General features: G+C 47.9%; 4 protein-coding genes across 10 annotated transcripts; 2 read left to right on the forward strand and 2 right to left on the reverse strand.

Annotated features, from left to right (window-relative positions):
* Window positions 1-1,438: 1,438 nt before the first annotated feature.
* ndufs1 (NADH:ubiquinone oxidoreductase core subunit S1) lies at window positions 1,439-9,552 on the reverse strand. Its single transcript, XM_071330493.1, has 17 exons — window positions 9,357-9,552; window positions 8,721-8,797; window positions 8,506-8,597; window positions 8,114-8,380; window positions 7,902-8,032; window positions 6,681-6,866; window positions 6,364-6,498; window positions 6,123-6,237; window positions 4,297-4,442; window positions 3,875-4,003; window positions 3,485-3,614; window positions 3,029-3,189; window positions 2,672-2,826; window positions 2,353-2,528; window positions 2,136-2,270; window positions 1,835-1,907; window positions 1,439-1,677 (listed from the first exon to the last, which is right to left on the reverse strand). Exons 2-17 carry the CDS (start codon window positions 8,791-8,793, stop codon window positions 1,586-1,588), a joined length of 2,196 nt encoding a protein of 731 aa, XP_071186594.1. The 5' UTR covers window positions 8,794-8,797; window positions 9,357-9,552; the 3' UTR covers window positions 1,439-1,585.
* Window positions 9,553-9,927: 375 nt separating this feature from the next.
* eef1b2 (eukaryotic translation elongation factor 1 beta 2) lies at window positions 9,928-12,894 on the forward strand. Its single transcript, XM_071330499.1, has 6 exons — window positions 9,928-10,135; window positions 10,847-10,969; window positions 11,263-11,380; window positions 11,791-11,857; window positions 12,159-12,284; window positions 12,672-12,894. Exons 1-6 carry the CDS (start codon window positions 10,056-10,058, stop codon window positions 12,824-12,826), a joined length of 669 nt encoding a protein of 222 aa, XP_071186600.1. The 5' UTR covers window positions 9,928-10,055; the 3' UTR covers window positions 12,827-12,894.
* Window positions 12,895-13,135: 241 nt separating this feature from the next.
* zdbf2 (zinc finger, DBF-type containing 2) lies at window positions 13,136-19,309 on the forward strand. Of its 5 annotated transcripts, none has more exons than XM_071330490.1 (7): window positions 13,136-14,035; window positions 14,676-14,778; window positions 14,866-14,935; window positions 15,282-15,333; window positions 15,438-15,665; window positions 15,778-17,025; window positions 17,144-19,309. In XM_071330490.1, the coding sequence occupies exons 3-7, from the start codon at window positions 14,899-14,901 to the stop codon at window positions 18,498-18,500; spliced, it is 2,922 nt and encodes a 973-aa protein (XP_071186591.1). In that variant the 5' UTR covers window positions 13,136-14,035; window positions 14,676-14,778; window positions 14,866-14,898; the 3' UTR covers window positions 18,501-19,309. The 5 variants fall into 5 exon arrangements, with proteins under 5 accessions (XP_071186591.1, XP_071186593.1, XP_071186588.1 ...); XM_071330492.1 differs by having other exon boundaries at window positions 15,303-15,333; XM_071330487.1 differs by having other exon boundaries at window positions 14,885-14,935.
* On the reverse strand, window positions 18,996-25,852 carry dytn (dystrotelin). 3 transcript variants are annotated; one of them, XM_071330495.1, is made up of 15 exons: window positions 24,764-25,852; window positions 24,096-24,133; window positions 23,768-23,842; window positions 23,474-23,675; window positions 23,306-23,391; window positions 23,147-23,238; window positions 22,634-22,705; window positions 21,803-21,966; window positions 21,260-21,371; window positions 20,997-21,133; window positions 20,714-20,885; window positions 20,504-20,556; window positions 20,145-20,286; window positions 19,438-19,918; window positions 18,996-19,342 (listed from the first exon to the last, which is right to left on the reverse strand). In XM_071330495.1, the coding sequence occupies exons 2-15, from the start codon at window positions 24,112-24,114 to the stop codon at window positions 19,176-19,178; spliced, it is 1,974 nt and encodes a 657-aa protein (XP_071186596.1). In that variant the 5' UTR covers window positions 24,115-24,133; window positions 24,764-25,852; the 3' UTR covers window positions 18,996-19,175. The 3 variants fall into 3 exon arrangements, with proteins under 3 accessions (XP_071186596.1, XP_071186595.1, XP_071186597.1); XM_071330494.1 differs by having other exon boundaries at window positions 24,096-25,852; XM_071330496.1 differs by lacking the exons at window positions 21,260-21,371; window positions 21,803-21,966 and having other exon boundaries at window positions 24,096-25,852.
* Window positions 25,853-25,855: the final 3 nt, after the last annotated feature.

A 25,855-nucleotide genomic window follows, 5' to 3' on the forward strand; every position in this document is an offset into this window, starting at 1 on the left:
TTGGGCTCAGTCAGTCCATGACCAAAGACGCTCCACTCTCTCTCCCACTCTTTTGGGTCCAGTACTGTTCTAGCACACCTCTGCATCTCAGTCAGTCCCCATCCAGACACTCCATGCTTTCCTCCACAGCTTCTCTGTCTCCTACTATCTCCTCCACAGCTTCTCTTTGTCTCCCACGCAGTCCTACACAAATTATCTCTTTGTCTCCTACTATCTCCTCCACAGCTTCTCTGTCTCCTACTATCTCCTCCACAGCTTCTCTTTGTCTCCCACGCAGTCCTACACAAATTATCTCTTTGTCTCCTACTATCTCCTCCACAGCTTCTCTGTCTCCTACTATCTCCTCCACAGCTTCTCTTTGTCTCCCATGCAGTACTACACAAATTATCTCTTTCTCTTTGTCTCCCACTCGCTCCTCCACAGCTTATCTATCTCTGTCTCCTCTCTCCACAACTTCTCTCTCAATCTCCTTCTCTCTCCTCCACGGCTTATCTCTGTCTCCTCTCTCCTCCACAGCTTATCTCTGTATCCTCTCTCCTCCACAACTTCTCTCTCTGTCTCCTACTCTCTCCTCCACGGCTTATCTCTGTCTCCTACTCTCTCCTCCACGGCTTATCTCTGTCTCCTCTCTCCTCCACAGCTTATCTCTGTATCCTCTCTCCTCCACAACTTCTCTCTCTGTCTCCTACTCTCTCCTCCACGGCTTATCTCTGTCTCCTACTCTCTCCTCCACGGCTTATCTCTGTCTCCTCTTTCATCCACACCTTATCTCTGTCTCCCCTCTCCTCCACAGCTTATCTCTCTGTATCCTCTTTCCTCCACAGCGTATCTCTGTCTCCTCTCTCCTCCACGGCTTATCTCTCTCCTCCACAGCTTATCTCTGTCTCCTCTCTCCTCCACAGCTTATCTCTGTCTCCTTCTCTCTCCACTCTGTTGGGTCCAGCACCACTGTAGTACATCTCCACCATGGCATCTTTGGAGGTCAGCAAGGTGACCACGCTCTCGGTCCTTGTGATGAGGTCATAGCCCAGGCAGAACACACTGAACAGCACAGCGAGCCCCAGCACCCAAATCGCAATCTGCGCCACGTGAACAGACTCCTCTCGCCGGTCGCCAGCCCCGTCTATTATCACCCCTGGGGAGAGGACATAACAGCAGGCACCTACGATACCGTTCCCCACACATCTGGCACTACAGGAGAACATTAGACCTCCACACCCTGAAATGCATCTTAGGGAAGTTCAAGACAGGAGTCTGAATGAAATTGATGTCTGACAGGTTTAGAACAGAACATCTCTGCTGACGTCACTCTGTGTTGGCTACAACACTTCAACTCCACAAAGTACAAAGACAGAAAACTGTTATAATGTGAGTGGAACAAAGGACAAACAGTGGTGTTGGAGATGACCTCATGAGGGCAATAACAAGGACAGAGTGCTACAGGATAAGATTTTATTCATAGAGTACAGTTTAATTTTCAGCTTTCTTTAACAAAGCCTCTTCCCTCAAACATCTTTACAGCAATCAGCAAAAAACAACATAAATAAGAGCGCCATCACTGTGTGTGCGTTTTGGCTGTCTGAGTTCAGCAGATGGATGGTTCATCGACGGCGTCAGCTCCCTCTGTGACGGCCTTCACACACTTGGCCATGGTCTGAGACGCTCTGCTAATGGGATCTATGAGAGAGAGAGAGAATGTTACACACACAGACACACACACACACACTTCCTCACACAAGTGACGAAAGGATCCCACCAGTTATCCATGTGCATTCCACCCTCTCATCAGTCTGACAAACACATTCACAGCTGTGCTATGATACATTATACATACCCGTCATATAGAAGTCTTTAGCTGTCAGCTGAGGAGAGATGAGAGGATTTGCTAGAAGAGTCTGATTCACAGCCTGAGAGAGACAGAGAGAAATAAAGGACGGTTGAGTATGCTCTCAATTTCAGTGTCAAAGACCACAGTCTCCATTTATGATTTCATAACAGTTAATCGTAAAGAAAATTCAGTTAAGGGGTGAAATGTTCAAGGTTATTTTCCGACCTGTGAGAGTTTGAGGTTAGGGGTAAAAGGTTAAGGGTTACCTGTGAGAGTTTGAGGTTAGGGGTAAAAGGTTAAGGGTTACCTGTGAGAGTTGGTTGGCCTGTTTAAAGTAGTTGGCTTCCTCAACGTCGTCGTAGCGGACCAAGTTAGGAGAAACCTCGGCCAGCCGACCCCTCACCTCATCCACAGAGTCATAGGGCAGAGTCAGCCCCGCCAGCTGCAATACACACAGTTATATATACAACCACACACACACACAGCGTCTTCAAGAAATGTATATGGTATGTGTGTGTGTGTACCTCGGAGATGGCTCTGATGATCTTCCAGTCCTCCCTGGCCATGCCGGGCGCAGTGACAGCCACGCGTGTCTGTTGACTCCTCCCCTCTGTGTTGACATATGTTCCGTTCTTCTCCGTGTAGGCCGCGCCGGGCAGGATGACGTCAGCCATGGTGGCACCCACGTCTCCATGGTGACCTGGCAACGATACACACATGTACCATACATATGCTGTATATAGCATGACAATTGTGTGTGTCATGGGAAGTGCACTGGGTGTTCTACCCTGATAAATGAACATGCTGTCCTGTGTGTGTGTGTATAGATAGATAGGTGTGTACCCTGGTAGATGATCATGCAGTCTTTAGGCAGGTCCTGTTTGGTGATGCATTCTCTGTCAGCTCCTAGCAGGAACAGAACCTTGGGCGGGGCTTTACGGATAGACTCCACCCCCGCCTTGTAGCCCAAGTCCAGGGCTGCCACCTGACTGGCTACCCTGCAGATAGACACAAAGATGATTGGACGCTAGTAGACACACACAGATGATTGGATGCTAGTAGGGATAGACTAAGTTGTTAGTTGTATGCTAAATGCTAGTAAAAGCTAGATGCTAATATTAGCTATATACTAAATGCTAGTAATAGCTGGATGCTAAATGCTACTAGAAGTTAGCCCAGAGATAGCTTTAGCATGCTAACCTGTGCAGCACGTTGAGGACCTTCCATCCCTCCTCTACTCCGCTGCTGGCCCGGGCATTCTGGGCGATGGTTTGCACAGAGCTCAAGATGGCTCCTCCATCCTCCCTCTGAAGAGAGGCACTGCCCACCACCACTACTGGCCGCTTGGCCTGCCCCAGCACCTGGAGGGGAGAGAGAGAGGGACCGGGGAAAGGTTAGGGCAGTGCTTAACCACAAACAGAGCTGGATCACGTCCAGTAGTACACACCATTATGGAAGGCAGGTGGAAATACATTGACTAGATTATAGAACAGACTTCTCTGTCATGCAGAATGACCAATCATGTCAGGTCTATTCATGTCATTCCTATCTGTAACAATGTTGGTTGCAACATTTCTATCAACAACAATACAACCCCCACTCCCGCCGACTGCCCCCCCCGCCAATCCCTTCCCGGTCTGTGGTGGCCGTGGTTACCTGGCAGAAGGGGTGTGTTCCGTTAGCGATGTCCTGCAGCACCTGAGTGGACTCTCCCAGGTGGTCGTAAGTGTAACTCAGATCCACACTGCTCCCCACCACAGACACCTTCAACTCATTATGCAACCAGCTGAGAGGGGAGGGGGAGATGATGAGGGAGGCTTCCTACTGCAAGTTGGTGTGTGTGTGTGTGTGTGTGTGTGTGTGTGTGTGTGAGAGAGTGCTGCAGACATCAATTAATGTGTGTGTTTGTGTAGGTTGCACTTTTGGATACATCTGTTGAAGAAAGCGGGACCTCACAGCAAGGATTGGTGTGTGTGTGTGTGTGTGTGTAGCCCATGTTTAGGTGTGTGTGTGTTTGAGTGAGTTTAGATGTGTGTGTGTGTGTACCTCTTGCGGACGCGTGCATTGAAGAGTGGGGCCTCGTAGCGAGGGTTGGTTCCTATAAGTAGCAGCAGGTCAGCTTCCTCAATGCCACTGATCCGAGAGTTCAGCAGGTAGTTGGAACGCAGGTCAGAGCTACACAAACCACAATACAACCTTTTACTAACCATGAGCCAACCTTTCACTAACATACCATTACTAACCATAATACAACCTATTATTTACCATAATACAAACTATTATTAATGTACCATAACCAACCATAATCTAACCATGACACAACACTCACTCCCACTAACTCCTTCACCCAGCCAGCCCCAGCATCAGGGAAGACCCCCACCCTGACTCACCCAGCCACAGCATCAGGGAAGACCCCCACCCTGACTCACCCAGCCACAGCATCAGGGAAGACCCCCACCCTGACTCACCCAGCCCCAGCATCAGGGAAGACCTCCTCAGTACAGAGGTTATCACTGTTCAGTCTGTTGAGCAGGTCCTTCAGAGACACCAGAGCCTCTGCATCCACCATGCCTCCAGCTATGGCTGCCACGTCACTGCCCTGGGCTCCCTGCAACTATACACACACACACACACATGATACCTAAACATACATAGAGTGCATTTGGAAAGTATTCAGACCCCTTCATTTTGTTACATTACATCCTCATTCTAAAATGGATTAAATTAATGTATTTCCTCAAGCTACACACAATACCCCATAATGACATCACAATACCCCATAATGACATCCCAATACCCCATAATGACAAAGCGAAAACAGGTTTATAGAAATGTTATCAAATGTATTTTCAAAAACTAAAACAGAAATACCTTATTTACATAAGTATTCAGACCCTTTGCTATGAGACTCAAAGTTGAGCTCAGGTGCATCCTGTTTCTATTGATCATCCTTAAGATGTTTCTACAACTTGATTGGAGTCCACCTGTTGTAAATTCAATTGATTGGACATGATTTGGAAAGGCACACACCTGTCTATATAAGGTCCCACTGTTGGCAGTGCATGTCAGAGAAAAATCAAGCCATGAGGTTGAAGGAATTGTCCAAAGAGCTCCGAGACATGATTGTGTCAAGGCACAGATCTGGGGAAGGGTACCAAAAAAAATCTGCAGCATTGAAGGTCCCCAAGAACACAGTGGCTTTCGTCATTATTAAATGGAAGAAGTTTAGAACCACCAAGACTCCTCCTAGATCTGGCTGCCCTCCCAAATTAAGCAATCGGGAGAGAAGGGCCTTAGTCAGGGAGGTGGCCAAGAACCCGATGGTCACTCTGACAGAGCTCCAGAGTTCCTCTGTGAGCGGGAGAAACTTCCAGAAGTACAACCATCTCTGCAGCACTCCACCAATCAGGCCTTTATGGTAGAATACCCAGACGGAAGCCACTCCTCAGTAAAAGACACATGACCGCCCGCTTGGAGTTTGCCAAAAGGCACCTAAAGGACTCAGGTCTGATTCTCTGGTCTGATTAAACCAAGATTGAACTCTTTGGCCTGGATGGAGATGAACGGAGCAAAGTACAGAGAGATCTTTGATGAAAACCTGCTCCAGAGCACTCAGGACCTCAGACTGGGGCGAAGGTTCACCTTCCAACAGGACAACAACCCTAAGCACACAGCCAAGACAACACAGGAGTGGCTTTGGGACAAGTCTCAATGTCCTTGAGTGGCCCAGCCAGAGCCTGGACATGAACCCAATCGAACATCTCTGTAGAGACCTGAAAATAGCTGGGTAGCGACGCTCCCCATCCAACCTGACAAAGCTTGAGAGGATCTGCAGTGAAGAATGGGAGAAACTCCCCAAATACAAGTGTGCCAAGCTTGTAGCGTCATACCCAAGAAGACTCAAGGCTGTAATCGCTGCCAAAGATGTTTCAACAAAGTACTGAGTAAAGGGTTTGAATACCTATGTAAATGTGATATGTTTGTTTTTAATACATTTGCAAACATTTCTAAAAACCTGTTTTTGCTTTGTCATTATGGGGTATTGTGTATAGATTGAGGGGGGAAAAAACGATTTACCGGTAATCAACTTTAGAATAAGGCTGTAACGTAACAAATGTGGGAAAAGTCAAGGGTTCTGAATACTTTTGGAATGCACTGTATATACTAACTTTTAATACAGACACCACTTCAGATCTTCCTACAGACAGACAGAAAACAATGTCATTGCCTACAGTGTCCAACATGTCTGTTGAATGACAGACACATCAGTGACAGACACTACACAGAGACTTACTGCTCCGGCCACACGTGTGAGTACGTCTTCCCAGGATGTGGGGACCAGCTGTCCTGACGCGTCCTTCACCATAGGCTGGGTCAGCCTCTGGCGCTTCAGACCGTCATACGCAAACCTACAAACACACACACACACACACACGTAACACACACGGGATGAACACACACACGTTATATACATATATTGATTGAAGTCCCAGCTGTTAGCAGGGTGATAGACAGGTACAGGTTCTGTGTCTCACCTGGTCTTGTCTGAGATCCACTCCTCGTTGATGTCTTCGTGCAGGCGGGGCAGAACCCTCATCACCTCTCCACCACGCGTACTCACAATGATGTTACTGCCTACTGCATCCAACACATCTATAGACTCAGTCTTCCTGCAAACACACAGCAAGGTTACACACACAACAATGGTACTGCCTACACCTCTATCATGTCTATATACTAGATCTAGAGTGTAGATCCATCTTCCTTTTTACAAACACACACTTGATATATTAACACACACACACACACACACACACACACACACACACACACACACACACACACACACTACCTTGTCTCCCAGGGTCGTGAGGTGAAGGCGTATGGTTTGGAAGTGAGGGCTCCTACGGGACAGATGTCGATGACGTTTCCTGACATCTCCGACATGAACATCTTCTCCACGTACGTCCCCACCTGCATGTTGTTCCCTCTGCCTGTGGTACCCAGGTCCTCTACACCTGCAATCTCACTGGCAAAACTGGCATAGGGAAAAAAAAAAAAATCAAATCAACTGGTCAATACCACCCCATGGCCTGCAATCTCACAGGCAAAACTGGCATTTGGGCACAAAGGCCTAGCATTAGAATGTATACAGAGTGGAGATAGGAGTACGGTGGCTGAGAAGGACACTCAGAGCAGAGAGAGAGAGGAATACAGTGGCTGACAAGGACATACTGGGGCTTCCGAGTGGCACAGCGGTCTTAGGCACTGCGTCTCAGTGCAAGAGGCGTCACTACAGTCCCTGGTTCAAATCCAGGCTGTATCACACCCAGCTGTGATTGGGAGTCCCATAGGGCGGCGCACAATTGGCCCAGCGCCATCCTGGTTTGGCCGGGGTAAGCCGTCATTGTAAATAAGATTTTTTTCTGGAGCATCAGCATTTGTGGGTTTGATAACAGGCTCAAAATGGCCAGAAACAAAGACCTTTCTTCTGAAACTCGGCAGTCTATTCTTGTTCTGAGAAATGAAGGCTATTCCATGCGAAAAATTGGCCGGTAATCGAACCCACAAATGCTGATGCTCCAGATACTCAACTAGTCTAAAGGCCAGTTTTATTGCATCCTTAATCAGAACAAGTTTTCAGCTGTGCTAACGTAATTGAAAAAGGGTTTTCTAATGATCAATTAGCCTTTTAAAATGATAAACTTGGATTAGCTAACTTGGATTAGCTAACACAACGTGCCATTGTAACACAGGAGTGTTGGTTGCCTATGTAGATAATCCATTTTTATTTTTTTTATCTGCCGTTTCCAGCTTCAACAGTCATTTACAACATTAACAATGTCTACACTGTATCAATATTGTTATTTTAATGGACCAAAAAAAAAGCTTTTCTTTCAAAAACAAGGACATTTCTAAGTGACCCAAAACTTTTGAATGGTAGTGTATATATATTTTTTAAACAAGCGAAGGGAGTGAGAGAGAGTGAGGAGTACGGTGGCTGAGAAGGACAAAGAAAGAGGAGAAAGACTAGTACGGTGGCTGAGAGGGACAAACTGAGTATAGTACTCACCGGATGCAGCGTGTGCACTGGATGCAGCGGGTCATGATTGTTTTGATGAGTGGTCCAATGTTCTTATCCTCCACAGCCCGCTTGTCCTCAGAGAAACGACTGCGGTCTGAACCAAACTGCATGGACTGGTCCTGAGACACAAACCAAACCCAAAAACACAACAGTCAGTGTGTGTGTGTGTGCATTTACACATCCAGAGTGTGTGTGTTTACCTGAAGGTCACACTCTCCTCCCTGGTCACAGATGGGGCAGTCCAGAGGGTGGTTAGCCAGCAGGAACTCCATCACTCCCTCTCTGGCCTTGCGGGTCTTCTCTGAGTTGGTCAGGATGTTCCAGCCTTTCATCACTGGCATGGCGCACGCGGCCGCCAACTTTGGGGCTTTCTCAATCTCCACCAGACACATTCTGCAGTTCCCAGCCACAGACAGGCGCTCGTGGTAGCAGAACCGAGGAATCTGCACCCCCATCTTCTCACAGACCTAAAACACACACAGATACAACGAGTCAGTCACGATAAAACACACAGCCACAATTTGTCACCAGGCCTAGTGTTTAACACTACAGGGTGATTCGGGTCAAGGTGAGGTCAAAGTTCAAAGGTTACCTGCAGAATGGTGGTTCCAGGCAGCACCTCCACTGGTTTCCCATCAACAAACACCTCTACCATGTTACTGGCAGCTCTCGCTGAGGTACGCACTGCAAACACAGATACAGATTACACTTCAAAGCAACCAGAAACCCTAGAGAGAAATTGTGAGTGTTCTCTTCAAAACACATGAATGTATCCAAGTAGCTTGAGGGTGCACACACGATGTTTACCATTGTTGGAGGGGGCCAGGCTGCCCTTGGCTGCCCCTGCTAGCGCGCGGCTAACGGATGGCAAACGCAACATGACGCTAGAAAGAGAGAGAGCGCAGAAGTCAAACATCTCTAACTGGCTACTGTGGCTATAGCTAATACTTCTAGCTATCTTACCTAAGAGTAATTCACTGTGTGGGTTACATATGTCATAACAAATGACATTAGTTGGATTAATTATGATCATATATGTGCACCACTACCGGTGATCTATGGCAAATGCGTAACGAGCTGTAAACTCATGATGTTACAAAATCGTCGGACACCCTTGCTAGAAATTGTCACCTTGCTAGAAGTTGTCACACACACTCAACATAAGAGTGAATCCATGTCCACGGCAGTTAAGTTACATCTAACGGTCTCCCCTATCTCTAATGTTAGCCCTGGTACAGCTGTTGACGTTTTCTCCCCACTCGAGTTGGTGTTGAATGCTTTCTAGGTTAGCAAGTTAAAGCGTTCAATGTTAGCTAACTACAAGTCAAGGACACGGGACATCGCACTGATTTTACAGCGGCAAGCTGTTACTAAATCCAAAGATTGTAAACTATACAATCGGCATGGTCACATAGGAATGAAGTATTGTAATTTTATTCTTACCTTGTCGCTATTTGGCCTTCTTGACCAGAACAGCGATTTATGTATGCACTAGCTAGCAATCCTACTGCGAATCTCCGTCACAACAACGAAAATGAACGATTCACCACGATATATTAAAGGAAGAAATAGCTCATTTTGCCCATACTTCTTAATTTAAAATTCAGTTACATGTATTTACATAATAATAAAACATATGCATATGTTCAAAACTATTATAACCATAAAGATATTTAACGTTTTCGAGTTATAATGTGCCCTTTCACCCCGTAAAACGTTAGTACTTCCGGTTGAAATGCTTTCCTAAATGTTCGTGATTTGTGTGCTTTTACTGTTTAAATAACCACTGTGATGTTTAATAGATATATATATTGAAATACATTAACAAGCCTTATTTTTATTATATTATAACAGTATTGTTACGAGAGCGATGCATGCTGATTGTATGCTGCATTTTGTGAGACTTTTGTATAAACGTGAAACTATCAAAATAATAATAGAATCTCTAATTTTATAGCTGCAGTTTGGTGAAAGTGACATTATTTTTAGAATGGAAGAAAATAACATTCGAAGGAGAGGACAAGGAGGTGGAGTCACACGGTTCGCGCCGTCACTGGTATAAAATCCTCCTCGTGTTTCTTTTTCGTTCCTTCGCTCTTCCTGCACTGCACGTCTTGTCTCGTCTCAGAAGCATCTTGAACAATGGGCTTTGGCGATCTGAAAACCCCTGGCGGCCTCAAGGTCCTCAACGACTTTTTAGCCGACAAGAGCTACATCGAGGGGTTGGTAGGCATTTTTACCCATTTTTGTTGTATGTATCGACCAAGCTAGCCAGGCAATCGACAATGGCGTCGCAGTTGACAAGTTCTTTATGTTAGCGACCTTCTCGCTAACGTTAGCGATCTAAACTTCGTGCAAAGTATTTTACGGATATGATTGTGAATTCATAGTTATTTTACTCTTGTCGTTTAAGTAGACGCCAAACCCGATGCTAGGTAATGGTGTTAAATGCTCTTCCGTGACGTTAACTACTAACTTAGTTTGAATGACGTGGACGGCTGCACATGAAGGTGCTAGATAGGAGGGGAAGTCGAATTTTGGTGATTAGGTTCTCGGTGCCGAGATTAAAATGCACTGATGGCTCGGCTGGTAGGTTACATTTATCATTCCGGTGCTGTTTTATCAAACCTAGTTGTCACCTGATTTTTAACTGTGCAAACCCTGGAGTGCAGCTTGGTGCACAATGTGAAATTGTATGGTATTTAAGTAAAATGGCTAGATAGCTCGAAGTTTGGGGTGACGTATTTGGTTGAATTGGAAGGTCCAGAATGCTCAACTAGTATTCTGCAACTTGTGTGATGGTTATCAAGTATGATATGAAATCATGGGAATCTGCGCTACATTACTTTTATATCTGCAATGTGCTGTAGGCACAGATCTAGGAGCCAATTGTCTTCATTCTATGCTGACTTTCAACTTTCCTCCCTGTGCAGGTGGGTGCCCTCCCAGGCCGACGTGGCTGTGTTCGATGCAATCTCCTCAGCCCCCTCAACAGTGCTGTGCCATGCTCTTCGCTGGTACAACCACATCAAGTCATTCCAGAACCAGAAGGGCAGGTGAGTTGTGCACTATAATTGCCAGTTTATCAAATTACTAGTTACCATTTGCTACTGATCTAAGATTTGCGTGATGATTTCACACCATCTTTCGCCTGATTGCCTGATGCACCACATTCAGTACTGATGAATCTGGATCATAGATGAAAATAAGATGGGTGAATACATGAATTGGGACATCTGTCTAACTTGCCCTCCCCACCCTCTCTTTACCCGTTCTCTACTCACTGTTCCCTGCCCTTTGTCCTCTACTTCTGTCTTCCCCTTTTCTTGTCTCCCTCCCCTCATTGCAGTCTGCCAGGAGTAAAGAAGCCCCTGGGCCAGTATGGTCCTGCTGGGGTGGAGGACAAGACAGCTGCAGACTCAAAGGATGATGATGATGACATGGACCTGTTTGGCTCTGATGAAGAGGTGACTGCATCCTGTTTTGAATTCAATTAAACTTTATTAATCCTCATTAATCCTGGGCTGTTTCAAATTATGTGCAATGTCAGATGCAGAGCTATCCATGTTGGCCCCAAATGTTCTATGACAATGACTCTTATATGGAGTCTTCAGTGAGCTGACATATAAAAAATGAAGATGGGGCAATGTATTTGTAGAATCTGTTGGAAATGCTCGCTGTTAACACGAGGAGGATTTTATAGCTCGCTGTCCCCCCCCCCCCCCGCGCTATAACTGGGTTATATGATCATCCAACCCACCTTTCGGCTGATCTAGTGATGTACCACTTTTTAGTTTGAGTACCCCAGTGTCTCCCCTACTGTCGAGTCGTGGCCGATCAGCTGACCCCACTAACCTTTGACTTCTCACCCCTGCAGGAGGACGCAGAGGCAGAAAAGCTGAAGGAGGAGAGAATCGCAGCGTACGCCGCCAAGAAGTCAAAGAGTACGTCATGCACAGCTAACCTTACACACCTTGTGCAATGTAGACTAGAAAAGTCACATGTGCACGTCCTGCGACGCTGTGAAGGACCGAACGTTGCCCACATGCACAAAGCTGGCTATTCTATGATGATCCTAACACCATCTTTCGGCTGATTCGTGATGGACACCTTTCTTTGATCTGAGTACTGCCAGACAATATAAGGTCATTGCTTGCTTGTTTGGTTGTTTTGAGGGGTTGACACTCACGGTCAGTTTGTCTGTGTGCTTTCTGTTCTTTCTGTGTGCACATCTCTCCACCACAGAGCCCACACTCATCGCCAAGTCATCGATCCTGCTTGACGTGAAACCGTGGGATGATGAGACGGACATGGCCAAGCTGGAGGAGTGTGTTCGCAGCATCTCAATGGCCGGCCTGCTTTGGGGACAGTGTAAGTACAGGAAGAGTGCACTACAGAGGTGGCTGGTGAAAGGATGACAGCATTGTAAAGGCTGGAATGGAACTGCTATGGTTTCAGTCCAGCCATTCACTGGGAACAACATGAGGACAGTGCAACAGTTACCAGTGCTATTATTGACTGCTGCAGGTTAAGTTACAATACTGCTGGTTCAGTGCTGCTTTGTCGTTCCCCCTGCACACAGAAATGTGTTTCCTACTATCCTGGTCTGTCTGCACTCCACGGAGGGCAGGGACGCTTGGTCTCAAACACTTTTCTGTAGATCTTGCTCAATCTGTCATGAACTCTGCTCTTTGATTGGGTGCCGTGGCTAGAATGTCTCCACAAACTCATGACATCTGTTCCTTTCTTCCCCTTCAGCCAAGCTGGTACCAGTGGGCTATGGCATCAAGAAGCTGCAGATCGGGTGTGTGGTAGAGGACGACAAGGTGGGAACAGATCAGCTGGAGGAACAGATTACAGCCTTCGAGGACTACGTCCAGTCTATGGATGTGGCTGCCTTCAACAAGATCTAAAACTCAAACGCTTACCAACAAAGACACTGAGCACTTTGGGGCTGCAATAAAAAGCACTTCAGATGGAATATGTTTGATAGTTACATGTTTTGACAAGTGGTTCTGCCTGGTTCATGTAGCTTTTGAGGAAAGACTTGTGTGTTTGGGGAAAACTCGGCTGGTGAATTGCATTCTCTGAGGGTCCTAAAGGTGCAATATGCTGAAATCACTGCCATTTCCTGGTTGTTGAAACAGGTTATGTAGAGAATCATAGTACCATCTAAACTGCTGAAATGTATTCAATGAACACAAATATTGTATGTAAACACAGGCTTAGGTCTTGTGTTCTGAGTAGCATCAGTAAACATTACGTAATGAGCACAAAGGTAAGGTTAACCGACTGCCATCTCAGACAAAAGTATAAGAGGCTTACCTTACCTCAGACCTTATATTCAAAAACGTTTGTAATTTCTTCCCATAGGGATACCTGGACGACCCCGAGTTAACTCGTTTCGGGCGAGCAGTCTAGTGACAGATTTAAATCAAATTTTATTTGTCTCACATGGTTAGCAGATGTTAATGCGGGTGTAGCGAAATGCTTGTGCTTCTAGTTCCGACAGTGCAGTAATCTAACCTAACAATTCCACAACTACTACCTTATACGCACAAGTGTAAAGGGATAAAGAATATGTACATAAAGGTTTATACAAATTCTATGTGCATTTGGTCGGGTCTCCCAAAAACTTACGTGGCTGCTTTAAAGCTGTCATTCTGAAATGTTTGACCATAGAGATGAAGGGCATAGCTCAGATTCAATTCAAAATACGTTTTACCCTTAAATTCACTATAACCTTGGGAGACAATTGTCGTTAGACATGTTTCACATAAAGGCAACCTGGGGACCCGAGGTAAGCGAGACTCGGCAGTGTAACTTCCCTTTGAATGATGTTGCCACAGCATAGTTCAATGGCTGTACCAAAGCTGGTGGATGAAGATCTTATCCACCGGGGGGTGCCTCCTATAGACACAAATGCGACATCTGTGTGGTCTGCTTAGTTCATTGACTAACGTTAAATGAACCAGCAAATATTTGCGAGATGGATGTCTTGCTTCCTCTTCCGTAATCTCTGGTACCGGTAGGAATTCGTGTCCGCCAAGCCGGGTAACGTCACTTCTCCGAGAAGAGCAAAATACGGATGCCGAACAGAACCGAATGGAATAACAAAACAGGTGAAAAGGCGGGAAGGCATGTTTGTGTGGATATGGAAACTAAACTCGTTAAAATTTACAACGGGTCTCTACTGTATTATATTTCTCTAGCATGTTTTTAGTCCCGGAATCTCCCCGTGCAAGCATGGTTAGCTAACGTCAGTGAGGCTGCTACTACTAGCTGGCTAGCATAACGAAATCAGCTATTTCCCAACTGTTTTAAAACTACGTTACTTGCTAGATACCTAAAGCTATGTTGTGTTTATTAATTATGCATATCAGTAGTGTTGCAGATTGCAGTCATCCAGCTAGCTCCTTGCTGTAGAAGCGAAATTGTGATTTCTTTTGAGAAAGCTAATCGAGGACAGAGCAGAAGGCCAAGTTGGCTTTCTGTGCCTAGCGTGTCCTCGTTCCAACCAATCACGGCGTAGCTTGCTGTCTAGCCACTTAACTTTCGCGCGATCTGCAGATTTCCAATGGAACGCCACGCGCCGTGGAATAAATAGCATACATGCAAGATACAGATCTCAGTAGGCCTAAGCAATAACATTGGAATTGTAAACTAGCCAGATAACTTTTGTTGTATCCTTATGGCAATGCTGGAAAAGCAAATAACCTCTGAAATGCCGCATCTTTTAATTGCCATGTGTCACTACTTCAGTAGTTGGTCCAGAATCAGGTTGCCCTTGGAGATGGGAGACTGATCTGACATAATGTGATTGGCCAGCCTGAGACTGAAGCGTCCCTGACTCCTCCCCCAGCGAGTGAGTTCGTTTCTGGTGTTTTGGATATGATTTATTTCACAACAAGCCACATAACTTTTATGTACAGGATACACATTTATATTTTAGTCTCTGTGTGTGTTTTCAGATGTAGAACACCAAATGCCTGCTGACGAGCAGTCTGGCCCCTCTGCCCAAGGTAAGAGGACAGAAAGTACTACTCAAATCAAATTTTATTTGTCACATACATGTGTTTAGCAGATGTTATTGCGGTTGTAGCGAAATGCTTGTGAGCGTGCATGCAAGTTTGTATTGTCCTAGCGTAAACGGCGTCAGTGTGCAAGATTAGCATATAGCGTTGCCTCTATGAACTTGCCTCTGACTGGGTTTGAGCCAGGGTCCTCTAACACACGTGACCGCCCGCTTGACAACGTATAGAAAAGGATCCAATTCGATAGCACCATTTGCGATATTTCAAGCTAGCTGTGGAGTGAACGACCTTATCTCTGATACATTAAGTTATGTTCTGTCTGTTTGTCTGACAGATGCAGAGCAGGGTCAGACAGATCCACAGAAGGAGATGGACACTGTTAGCAGGTGAGTCATCAAACACCCCACAGGGGTTATTTGTCGTGATCGTGTTTTGGTTGTGTCCACATCGGTTGTGTTGTGTTACATGTTGTGTTCTCGGTCTTCTCAAGGGGGGAGAGGGAGGAGGAGCAGCCCGGGCCATCCAGAGTTCCTCCCCCCAGACAGGGCTACTGCAGCTGCTGCCAGATACTCTACAACAACGTGGAGCAGCACATCCTAAGCCCCAGACACAGGGAGGTGGTTCATAGTACTCGCACCTACGTCCCATCTGGAAGCCTGATGGAGAGATTCCTATTGGACGTAATCCAGCATCACCCGCACCTCTACAACGACCCTCGGTAACGCACTCACACAATCCGTTAACATCACCCTCAACTCTCTATCCCTGTCAGTATGATTTCTGTCAGCCCTAGTCTCTTTCCTCTGATTTACCTTTCTGTGTGTCTTAAGCCCCACCCACGCTGACCTGCCATCTCTGAGCAGCCCGCTGGTTCCCAGGGAGGAGCTATTGGATCTCTGCGCCAGCGACGATGACGGGGCGTCGTTCGGAACCCGAGAGCACATGCCCAGCTCTGACGACTCTTCCTGTCAGCTTGTTTACGTACAGGAAGCGGATGTTGCCTCGGAAACAAGGACCAGCCAACCAGAAGAAGGTAGAGGGGGAAAGGCGGAGTCAGAGAGGTTAACCCCAACTGCTCCAGACCAGGATATAAGACCAAGTTCTGGGGAAGGGACTCACTCACACACACCTTCCCCTGACCACTTACCAACACACCCCACAAGACCTTGTAGCCAGAAGCAAACCCCTCCTCCGGTCCACCGGAAAGCACACAGGAAGACCAACCGGCGGAGAGAGAGAGGGAGCAACTCCTCCTCTTCCTCCATCCATCCTCCCCGCTCCCCCGCTTCTCCACAGTTGTGTGCTACCCCAACAGACCAGAGAACCCAGGAAACACCAGAGAACCAGCGTCCCTACAAGCCAAGGGACCGGACCACAGACCCCAAGCCCCGGACGGTAAACACTGGCTGGGCCGCGTGGGCGGGGGTGCCCCCCTGGAGGCGGAGGGAGACCCAGAAGGAGCTGGCGTTCTCCGGTGACCACTCCGACCCTGAGGGGGACACAATAGAGGAGGTGATCCAGAGACACTGCTACGGCCGCAGTCCCACACAACACCACCAGAGGGACCACAACATATGGACAGGGGGGGAGAGAGGGGAGGCAAGGGGGGATACGCACAGCTTCCACCTTAGCCTCCCTGGCTCACTGGGAGTGAGTTCGGGGTCGGAGGACTGGGATACCCCTGTGCAGGTGGCTATCGGGAGTGGGCAGGAGCGGAGGAAGGACATCCCTGTGGTAGTGGGCTTAAGGCAGGGTGGAGGGGAGCGGGAGGGCAGGGCCCTGGCCTGTCTCATGGAGGTACAGGTGAACATGGAGGACCAGATGTACACCAGCCAGCTGGATTCTGCCCTCAACCCTGAGACTAGGACAGCGGGAGAGACAGGGATTGGGGAGACAGAGGGAGAAATGGAACGAACAGTGGAGGAGATTCTCCCTGCACTCCCCCACATCCCCGTGTCGTTCCTGGGGAAGACGTGGACCCAGGTGCTGCTGGAGGACGAGCAGAAGGTGGAGAACATGGTCCGAGAGTTCCGACAAGGAAGGTTCCTCTGCTACTTCAAAAGCGAATCCCTCGCCAGGTACGCACAGACCAGATTTTGACCTGACTCATCAGGAGTATTTCTACATCATTGAAATCCACCAAACGGCTACTTTTCTCTCTCCTCGTGTTCATATTTCTGATGATGTCATTCACAGGCACGGGAAGCGGAGCAGCAGAGATATGGGGCGTGGCCAGAAGGAGGGGATGGAAGACGGGGGGTGGGTTCCCCTTGGTGACCATGACAATGAAGATGACAACCCAGAATGCCACATGAGGGGGAGGGAGGTGCTTAGGCGGAGGAAAGTTAGTAGGAATTATCGCCTGGCGTCCAGGTGTCAGGTGGTCAAAGTGAGTCACGGGACACAGACTACAGCAGCCATCATCCCCACCATCCGACAGAGAACACTGGACCAGACAGGCACATCCCCGGACATCCTAACGCTGCCCTGTCAGGACCCCGGCGTTGACCAGGAGAAGACCCCAGAGATGAAGACAAGGCTGTGCTCTCTCCGCCTGCCTGTCTCCTACTCCCGCATCATGACCCCCCTGCAGCCCCAAACCACTCTGATCTATGTCCTCTCCTCCCCCGAAACCCCTCCCTTTGACCCCAAGCCCCGCCTCAGACCCATCGCCAGGGGCAACCGCGGCAGGAAAAGGTCATGTGACGGGTGTGAAGGCAACGTGGGGGCCAAGGTCAAATACAAAAGGGTTCCTTTGAGGTACTATGACCCTGCCACCCACCGCATTCTGAAGACCCCCCCCAAGGGCTTGAACCTCACCCCCTCCTCCTCTGGCCTCCCCAGACCCCCCCAGTCCCACGTGGTCAGACAACTGTTCAGGAGCCTGAGTCCAGACATCAATACAGAGAGACAGGGGGGAGAGGGGGGGAGAGATGGGTCGGGGGGTAGGAGGAGGGGTCGCAGCGGGGACAGTGTGGCGTCAGGGTTACTCTTAGAGGCAGGGGGGTCATTTGGGGCTGGAACGTCGGGAACGTCGGAGGCAGGGTCATCTGTGACTACGCCCTTCAGCCGCTCCTCTCTGTCCAATAGCAGCCGATTTCTACTGAGCACGCTCTCTCCCGACACAAACTCTAACCCAGAAGTGACCCGGCAGCGGAAGCGGAGAGGAGGAGGACGGGAACGGAAGTTGAAGACGGACCGACCTCTAACCCCTGAGAAAGACCACTCTTCTCCGTACAGGCCTTGGACAAGAGGGGGTAGGGGAGAACGGCAACCAGCAAGACGCAGCTCAAAAAGGGGGCGACCACCTCAAATCAGCCCTCCACCTAAACCTCCACCACCCCAGGACCTCTCTCCCACAGTCGAGCCCAGGAAAGGGCCCTCGAGACGGGTTGCAGAGAGTAAGAAACTCCCAAGGCCCAAAAGCCCAGCCAGGGGGGTCACTTCGACCCCTCTGAAACAGGCCATCAGAACAGCAAGCCGCCGGTCGTCCCCCCGACAAACCCCTGCTCCACTGCCCACCCGGACACTGAGGAGGAGAGTGAGGAGATGACGGGATGCATCTCAACAGTCTACAGCGGCTTCCTTTCCTTGTCTCCTTTCCTCCAGCCGCACTGACATGAAATAAGATGGCCGTGTTTAGCAGGGTGAATGTTCATAATGTAGCAGATACAAATGTCACTACTTCACATGATAAGAGCTATGTCTGCGCCACTTCATTACAATTCTACCTGAAACGTTTGTTTCCACGTTGCTTTCTCCTGTCCTGCTTTCAGTGCAGATGAAGGAGAGGAGACAAGGAGCATCTATTGAGATGTACCCTGGCTCTCTGAAGAGATGGGGTGAGAAAGAATGTAGAGAAGTGGAGGAGAGATTGCCTCTTCCTCTCCTCTGCTTCCCATCCTTCTCTCATACGGTCATGTTTTGCACAGAAACCAGCAGCAGAATAGTTAGCAGGATGTTTTTCAAGCTGTCTGTATTGACATGGTGGTTGTTGGGTTCTCAGTTTTATTTTTTACAATCAGGATATTTTTTTACGTTTATAAGGACTTTGTCAAAAGCTTGTTTATTTAATAAATAATGTACATGAATTAAAACATTTTGTCATAGGTTTCTCTAATGAAAGAGCAGAATCATTTCAGTACAACTGTACTTCATACAAATATCAGTTTCATACACAGGAAAGTATGGAATTTACACAATAACTCACATCATCAGGCGTCAAAGTCTAGAGAAGCCGTCTGGATACATGCTCTGGCCTGTGGTTGTGTAGGAGGATGGGGCATGAAGTGTGTGCGTTTGGGACGGAGTGTGTGTTTACTGCATAGACGAGATGACACACAGAGTCCCCCACTTCCTCTGCAGCCTCCAACAACTCCAACCCCCGTCTGCAGTCTGGAGAAACATACTCATACCTTAATACACACACACAACTACACACATATAAGTGTAGTAGTGTGTAGAACTAGAGAGCTCATCCGTAAACTCACCTGTATGTGTGTGAGTGTGTAGCGACAGCTCACTTATTAGTTGTTGAACCAGCTCACACAGTCGCTCCTCCTCCACTAAACTACACATCCCAGAATACTCCTCTTCAGAGACACTCTGGTCTTTCATTGGCCCAGTGACCTGTCCATCACAGGGCTGTGGGTTAGAGGTAATTCTCCCGTGCATTGTGGGAGTCTCTGTGACTGAGTCAGTCTCAGTCTGCTCCTCCTCTTCATCATCATCACCTCTCTGTTCTTCTGTCTTCATCTCATTCCTCTGCATCTTTGCTGTGCAACATTCTTCCTCCTCTTCCCTCGCCTTCTCTTCCCTCTCCTCCTCTTCTCTTTCTCTGGATCCAGAGGAAGATGCAGAGCTCTGGGACTCTACAGGACAGGCTATGTCTCTCTCTGGCCTGTATTTAGCATGTGGGATGACATTAGCATGAGGCATGACGTCAGCATGTGTCCCTGAGATGCTAAGAGCCTGTTGAAAGGAAGAGGGAAATTTTAGCACAGCGAGTCAGGCCTGTAGTCTGAGGTGTGTGTGTGTGTGTGCGCACATGCATGCACGTGTGTGTGTGTGTCTACCTGTGAGCATATCCTGCAACCTGAGTGTGTGTGTGCATGCATACACATATGCGTGTCTACCTGTGAGATCATATCCTGCAGTCTGAGGTTGTGTGTGTGTGTGCGTGTGTGTGTGTGTCTACCTGTGAGATCATGTCCTGCAGTCTGAGGTTGTGTCGTCTCAGAGTTTCCATGTTGGCCTCCATCTCAGAGCAGCGGTCCTCCAGAGAGCCCTGCTCCGACTGAACCGTTACCCTCCACACCTGCAGCTCCCTCTCCAACAGCCTGGACACACACACACACACACACACACACACACACACACACACACACACACACACACACACACACACACACACACACACACACACACACACACACACACACACACACACACACACACACACACACACACACACACACACAGTGTAATGAGCATCACCCAGACTATAGGTTAGGTGCTAGGTTAGGAGGTTAGAGTGCTACAGTGATTGAGGCTCACCGTTTGTCCCTCTGCAGGTCCCTGATGTCCTTAATGAGGACAGAGTCTCTCCTCTGGGGACAGAAACAACAGACATTAATCAATAGAGGATCTAGTGGAGCGCATCAATAATCTTCTGAAGATTCATTTAGCATAAATCTGAACCGTACTAAAAATCCACTGGGCTGAGAGGTGAGGTGTGAAGGGAGAGGGGTAGAGATGAAAGGTCACCTGTGGCTGTGCTTCCTCCTGCTCTTCCTCAGTTTGCAGGGCTTTAGATGCCTTCCTGGTCCTAACAGCTGGGGGTGTGGCCAGAAATTGGGGAGGATTAGTGGGAGGGGCTCTGTCGTCAGGCGGTGTGTCCTCAGCGGCAGACTGAGGTGAAGGGTCAGGTGTAGTGAAGCTGTTAACACAGAAAATACAATGGAAACATGTATTACTCTTTTTTTTAAACTAAAACAAACGTTTTTCTTCTCTTTTGGTGTACACACAGGTCCATCTCTGATTGGTCTACCTCGTCTGCGGCTCCCCTCGTGACTCCGCCCCGATTAGGCCCCTTCTCCTCTCTGCCTCCCTGTGTGTGTATCGCCGTGGTAACAAGGTGTGGCGGGCGCTGTATGCTAATGAGGCTAGGGACTCTTTCCAGGATGGCTGGAGACGAAACACAACCATCAATCACAAGTGTGTGTGTGTGTGTGTGTGTGTGTGTGTGTGTGTGTGTGTGTGTGTGTGTGTGTGTGTGTGTGTGTGTGTGTGTGTGTGTGTGTGTACCTGTACCTGAGTGCAGTGCTCCAGCACTGGGTGGGAACTCTTGTGTTTTTTTGTGTGTCTCTCTGTCAGAAAGCAGGTTTGGCACAGATGAAGGTTCACACACTTCATACAGCGATACCTACAACACAGAGAGAGAGAGTCTGAGACACACACACACACACACTTCATACAGCGATACCTACAACACAGAGAGTCTGAGACACACAGACACACACACACACACTTCATACAGCGATACCTACAACACAGAGAGAGAGTCTGAGACACACAGACACACACACACACGCACTTCATACAGCGATACCTACAACACAGAGAGACTCTGAGACACACAGACACACACGCACTTCATACAGCGATACCTACAACACAGAGAGACTCTGAGACACACAGACACTTCATACAGCGATACCTACAACACAGAGAGAGTCTGAGACACACAGACACACACACACTTCATACAGCGATACCTACAACACAGAGAGAGAGTCTGAGACACACAGACACACACACACATCATGCAGAAAAATATGTAGCACAGACACCCACCTAAGTCCAGTGATGGGGTAGGCCTTGCAGGTGTGGCAGCGTACGGAGTGTGTGACGTTCTCGCTGACTGACAGGCGGTACAGGGTGGGGAGCCACAGCAACAGACAGGGCTCACACTGCAGCCATGAGAGGACATGCTCCTCACAAACACACGCACTCACCACCTACACACACACAAACACCTTCAGCATCTATCTAACTCCTGATTATTTACATAAACGCTCATCATCTACATGTGATTACAGTTGTAAATGAGTACTATCAAAACTAATGGAAAAAGAAAAGAAGAATGTATTCTCCTAACCCTATTCTCCTGACCCTGTTCTCCTGACCCTGTTCTCCTGTCCCTAACCCTGTTCTCCTGTCCCTGTTCTCCTGACCCTGTTCTCCTGTCCCTGTTCTCCTGTCCCTATTCTCCTAACCCTGTTCTCCTGACCCTGTTCTCCAAACCCTGTTCTCCTAACCCTGTTCTCCTGACCCTAACCCTATTCTCCTGACCCTGTTCTCCTGTCCCTGTTCTCCTAACCCTGACCCTGTTCTCCTGTCCCTATTCTCCTGTCCCAACCCCTCCTAACCCCATGACCAACCCCCCCCCCCCTAACCCCATAACCAACCCCTCCTAACCCCATGACCAACCCCTCCTAACCCCATGACCAACCCCCCCTAACCCCATGACCAACCCCCCCTAACCCCATAACCAACCCCTCCTAACCCCATGACCAACCCCCCCTAACCCTGCCCTAAATTTCTTATCGGTACACATTAAGTCATAAATCATTCTTTTGGACAGGGGATAGTACTCATTTGCTAGTGACGATCACACACACTTACCCCACTGAAGCAGGAACGAACGGCTGTCTCAGCTGAGCCAAACACATGGTTCTCCTGCACTACAGCCGGCACCTACAGACACACACACACACACATAGGCTAGACATCTAGTCAAATGGCTACCCAGAATATTTGCAGTACCCCCCCCTTCTTTACACCACTGCTACTCTCTGTTGTCATCTATGCATAGTCACTTTTAATAACTCTACCTACATGTACATACTACCTCAACTAACCGGTGCCCCCGCACATTGACTCTGTATCGGTACCCCCCTGTATATAGTCTCGCTATTGTTATTTTACTGCTGCTCTTTAATTACTTATTCTTATCCGTATTTTGGGGAAAATGCATTGTTGGTAAGGTGCTCGTAAGTAAGCATTTCACTGTAAGGTCTACGTATTCGACGCATGTGACTAATAACATTTGATTTGATAATCATGTGAGGTAGTACTCAGGTGTGTGTGTGTGTGTGTGTGTGTGTGTGTGTGTGTGTGTGTGTGTGTGTGTCTAACCTGGCTGAGGTCTTGCAGTACGACTCTGAGACCACTCCTGCTCACCGTACCGCTCTCTCTCCCACTGCACCTCTCTGCCAGACGAACCAGAGCTGCAACACACACAGGGAATGAACACAGAGTGTATATCATGTGTGTCTGTGTGTGTGTGTTACTTACCCTTGTGTTTGGCTGAGAGTGTGTCTGCTGAGAGAGAGATGAGAGCGGCTTCAACTGACCTGCGACAGACAGCGCCAGTCTGTCCCCTGGGAAAGACATACACACTTTAGTTTACAGACGTAGTGTGTGTTTGAACAGTTGTGTGTTTGAACAGTTGTGTGTCCTCACCGGTCAAACAATCTGTACAGCAGTCTGCAAGTCTGTTCTGGCGCCTCTGCCGACACCTGCCCAGGTACTTCCTGTGACACGCTTTGGAACATCCTGTTTGTGCACTGTCTCACTTCCTGTTCACTAAGCCCCGCCCCAGTGCCCCGGGCTCCGCCCAGAGAGCACAGGGCTGGGATGAGCTCCCGCAGGGTCACAACATGCACTGTAACACACATTCAGAGCATTACAAACGTACACTGTAACAGATTACACACACCTAAAAAGCCCTTCATTTAAACACACACACACACTCACTATGGCAGAGTTTCTGTAAGGAGCGGAGCTTCATTGCAGTGCGGTACACAGCAGGACGCACTTCATTCAACCCCTCTGAAAAGAAGACACACAAAATGAGGTTTGAAACACAGGTAACACACAGAATAATGAGGTAGAACACATAATATAGAAATGGAACACTAGAACATTAGAACATAGAGCATGGACCACAGAACTAGAACATATATGTAGATATCGTAATGCATGGCTAGGGTTAGGGCACAATGCACAACAAGAGATTAAACAGAATCGAATAGAGTCCTTTACTGAACGTGACCCTCTGAGCTCTAACATAGAATTTACTCACCAATGCTATCCATATCCATGAGGGTATCACGCTTGCGCCTGAGTAAAGAGTGATGAAGGTCATTTACACACATAACATTACAAGGTCTAAGCCTTATCTCTAAAAAAAATCTAAAATACAGACTGACGCATAATTGGACAAATAAGGTGTCAGATTGGAATATCTGGGACTAGATTTGTTGTTAGCCAACCGAATGAATTGATCGGAGAGGAAAGAAGAGAGACATGTATGCAGGAGGTCGTAGGAGGAACCATGGAACAAGAACGGGAATATTAGGACAGGGACACAGACACTGGGATTTCTGAGGAGGAATGGAGGTGGAAAGAGAGGAAGAAGATATTGAAGAGAATGAGGAAAGCAGAGGTTGGATTTGAATGAGTTCTGGAGGGGAAATGGAAGTGAATGAGGGCGAGTTAAGTGAGATGGAAGGTGTGGTGAAGAGCTTGGAACCTGAGCTTGGCATTGTTGGTCATGGTAAAGAAGAATCTGTTTAAGTAGGAGTGAGAAAGTGGACCTTTGTCTTTTGGCGGATCCATTTGTGGTTTCAGGGTGAGTGAGAAAGGAGTTGGGTTCAGTTGAATCGGTACACATTAAGTCATAGGTCGTAAATCATTCCTTTGGACAGGGGATAGTACTCATTTGCTACTGATGATCACACACACACTTACCCCACTGAAGCAGGCCAAGACCTGTTTCTTGCTTTGCTCTTAGGAACAGGTCACCATTGAAAGGAGGGATTTTTGGCTTAGCGTTAAGTGTGGAGGTGGAGCAATTGAAGTTGAAGATTGTGTTTGTGATGCGAACCGTTTGGTGTGACGCAGGCCTGGTGGGGAGCGTGGTGAAACAGAGGAGTCACTGTCAGTCCTTCTGAGTTGAGTCAGTGTCTTTACCCGACAAAGTCATGTTAGGATACATCAGTTATTATGTTAGATCCTTTGTGCCGAATCCACTGCAGTGTTTCAGGTGCCACGCTTGTGGTCATGTCACAGCAGAGTGTAGGAGGGAGATTCCAAGACGTGGGTAGTGTGCAGGAGGGCATGGGACAGAGGACTGTGAAGTTTTGGTGGATAAAATTGTGTGTGTCAATTGTAGGGGTGCCCATGTTCCTGGGGATCGGAAGTGTCCTGTGCGAAAGAGGCAGGTTGAGGTGGCTAGAGTCAGAGTAGTGCAGAAGGTGTCATATGCTGAGGCGGTGAAGAAAGTCGAGGGAGATGGGTCAAGGGTGAGGGATCCTGAGAGGATCCCAGTGAGTAGTAGATTTGTGCCAGCACCGAGGGATAGGCCAACGAGTGATTCATGCTTCAGTAAGGTTGGCTTCTTAGTTTTCATAGCAATGGTTATCAACTGTATTGCAGAAATGGAACGTAAATCACAGAAAATAGGTGTTGTGGTGGCAGCTGCAGAGAAGTATTTGGGTATATGAGATTTGACTTCAGAAGAGTTACAGGGCGTGTTGAGTGATGGTGTCCAGTCCTCACAGGCAGTAGGCATGGTGCAGGAGCAGGTAGGGTCAAAGTAGTGGAATAGGGTAGTGGGTTTTTAATGAGTGTAGGTGGTTGCTGCCGAGAAGTACCTGGGTGTACGAGATTTTACTGCAGAAGTGTTATACGATGTTTTGATATTTTATTTGTATGAAATATTGGTATATAGACGATGATTTTTGGGAAAAAATTCCCCTTTTTATTTTTGTATCACAAATGTAACGTGATATAACACACACTACCGCACAATAGGTGGCGGCATGCACCAAATAAAATATG

This window comes from Salvelinus alpinus, chromosome 10 (assembly GCF_045679555.1).
Source record: "Salvelinus alpinus chromosome 10, SLU_Salpinus.1, whole genome shotgun sequence".
Classification (NCBI taxonomy): Eukaryota; Metazoa; Chordata; class Actinopteri; order Salmoniformes; family Salmonidae; genus Salvelinus; species Salvelinus alpinus.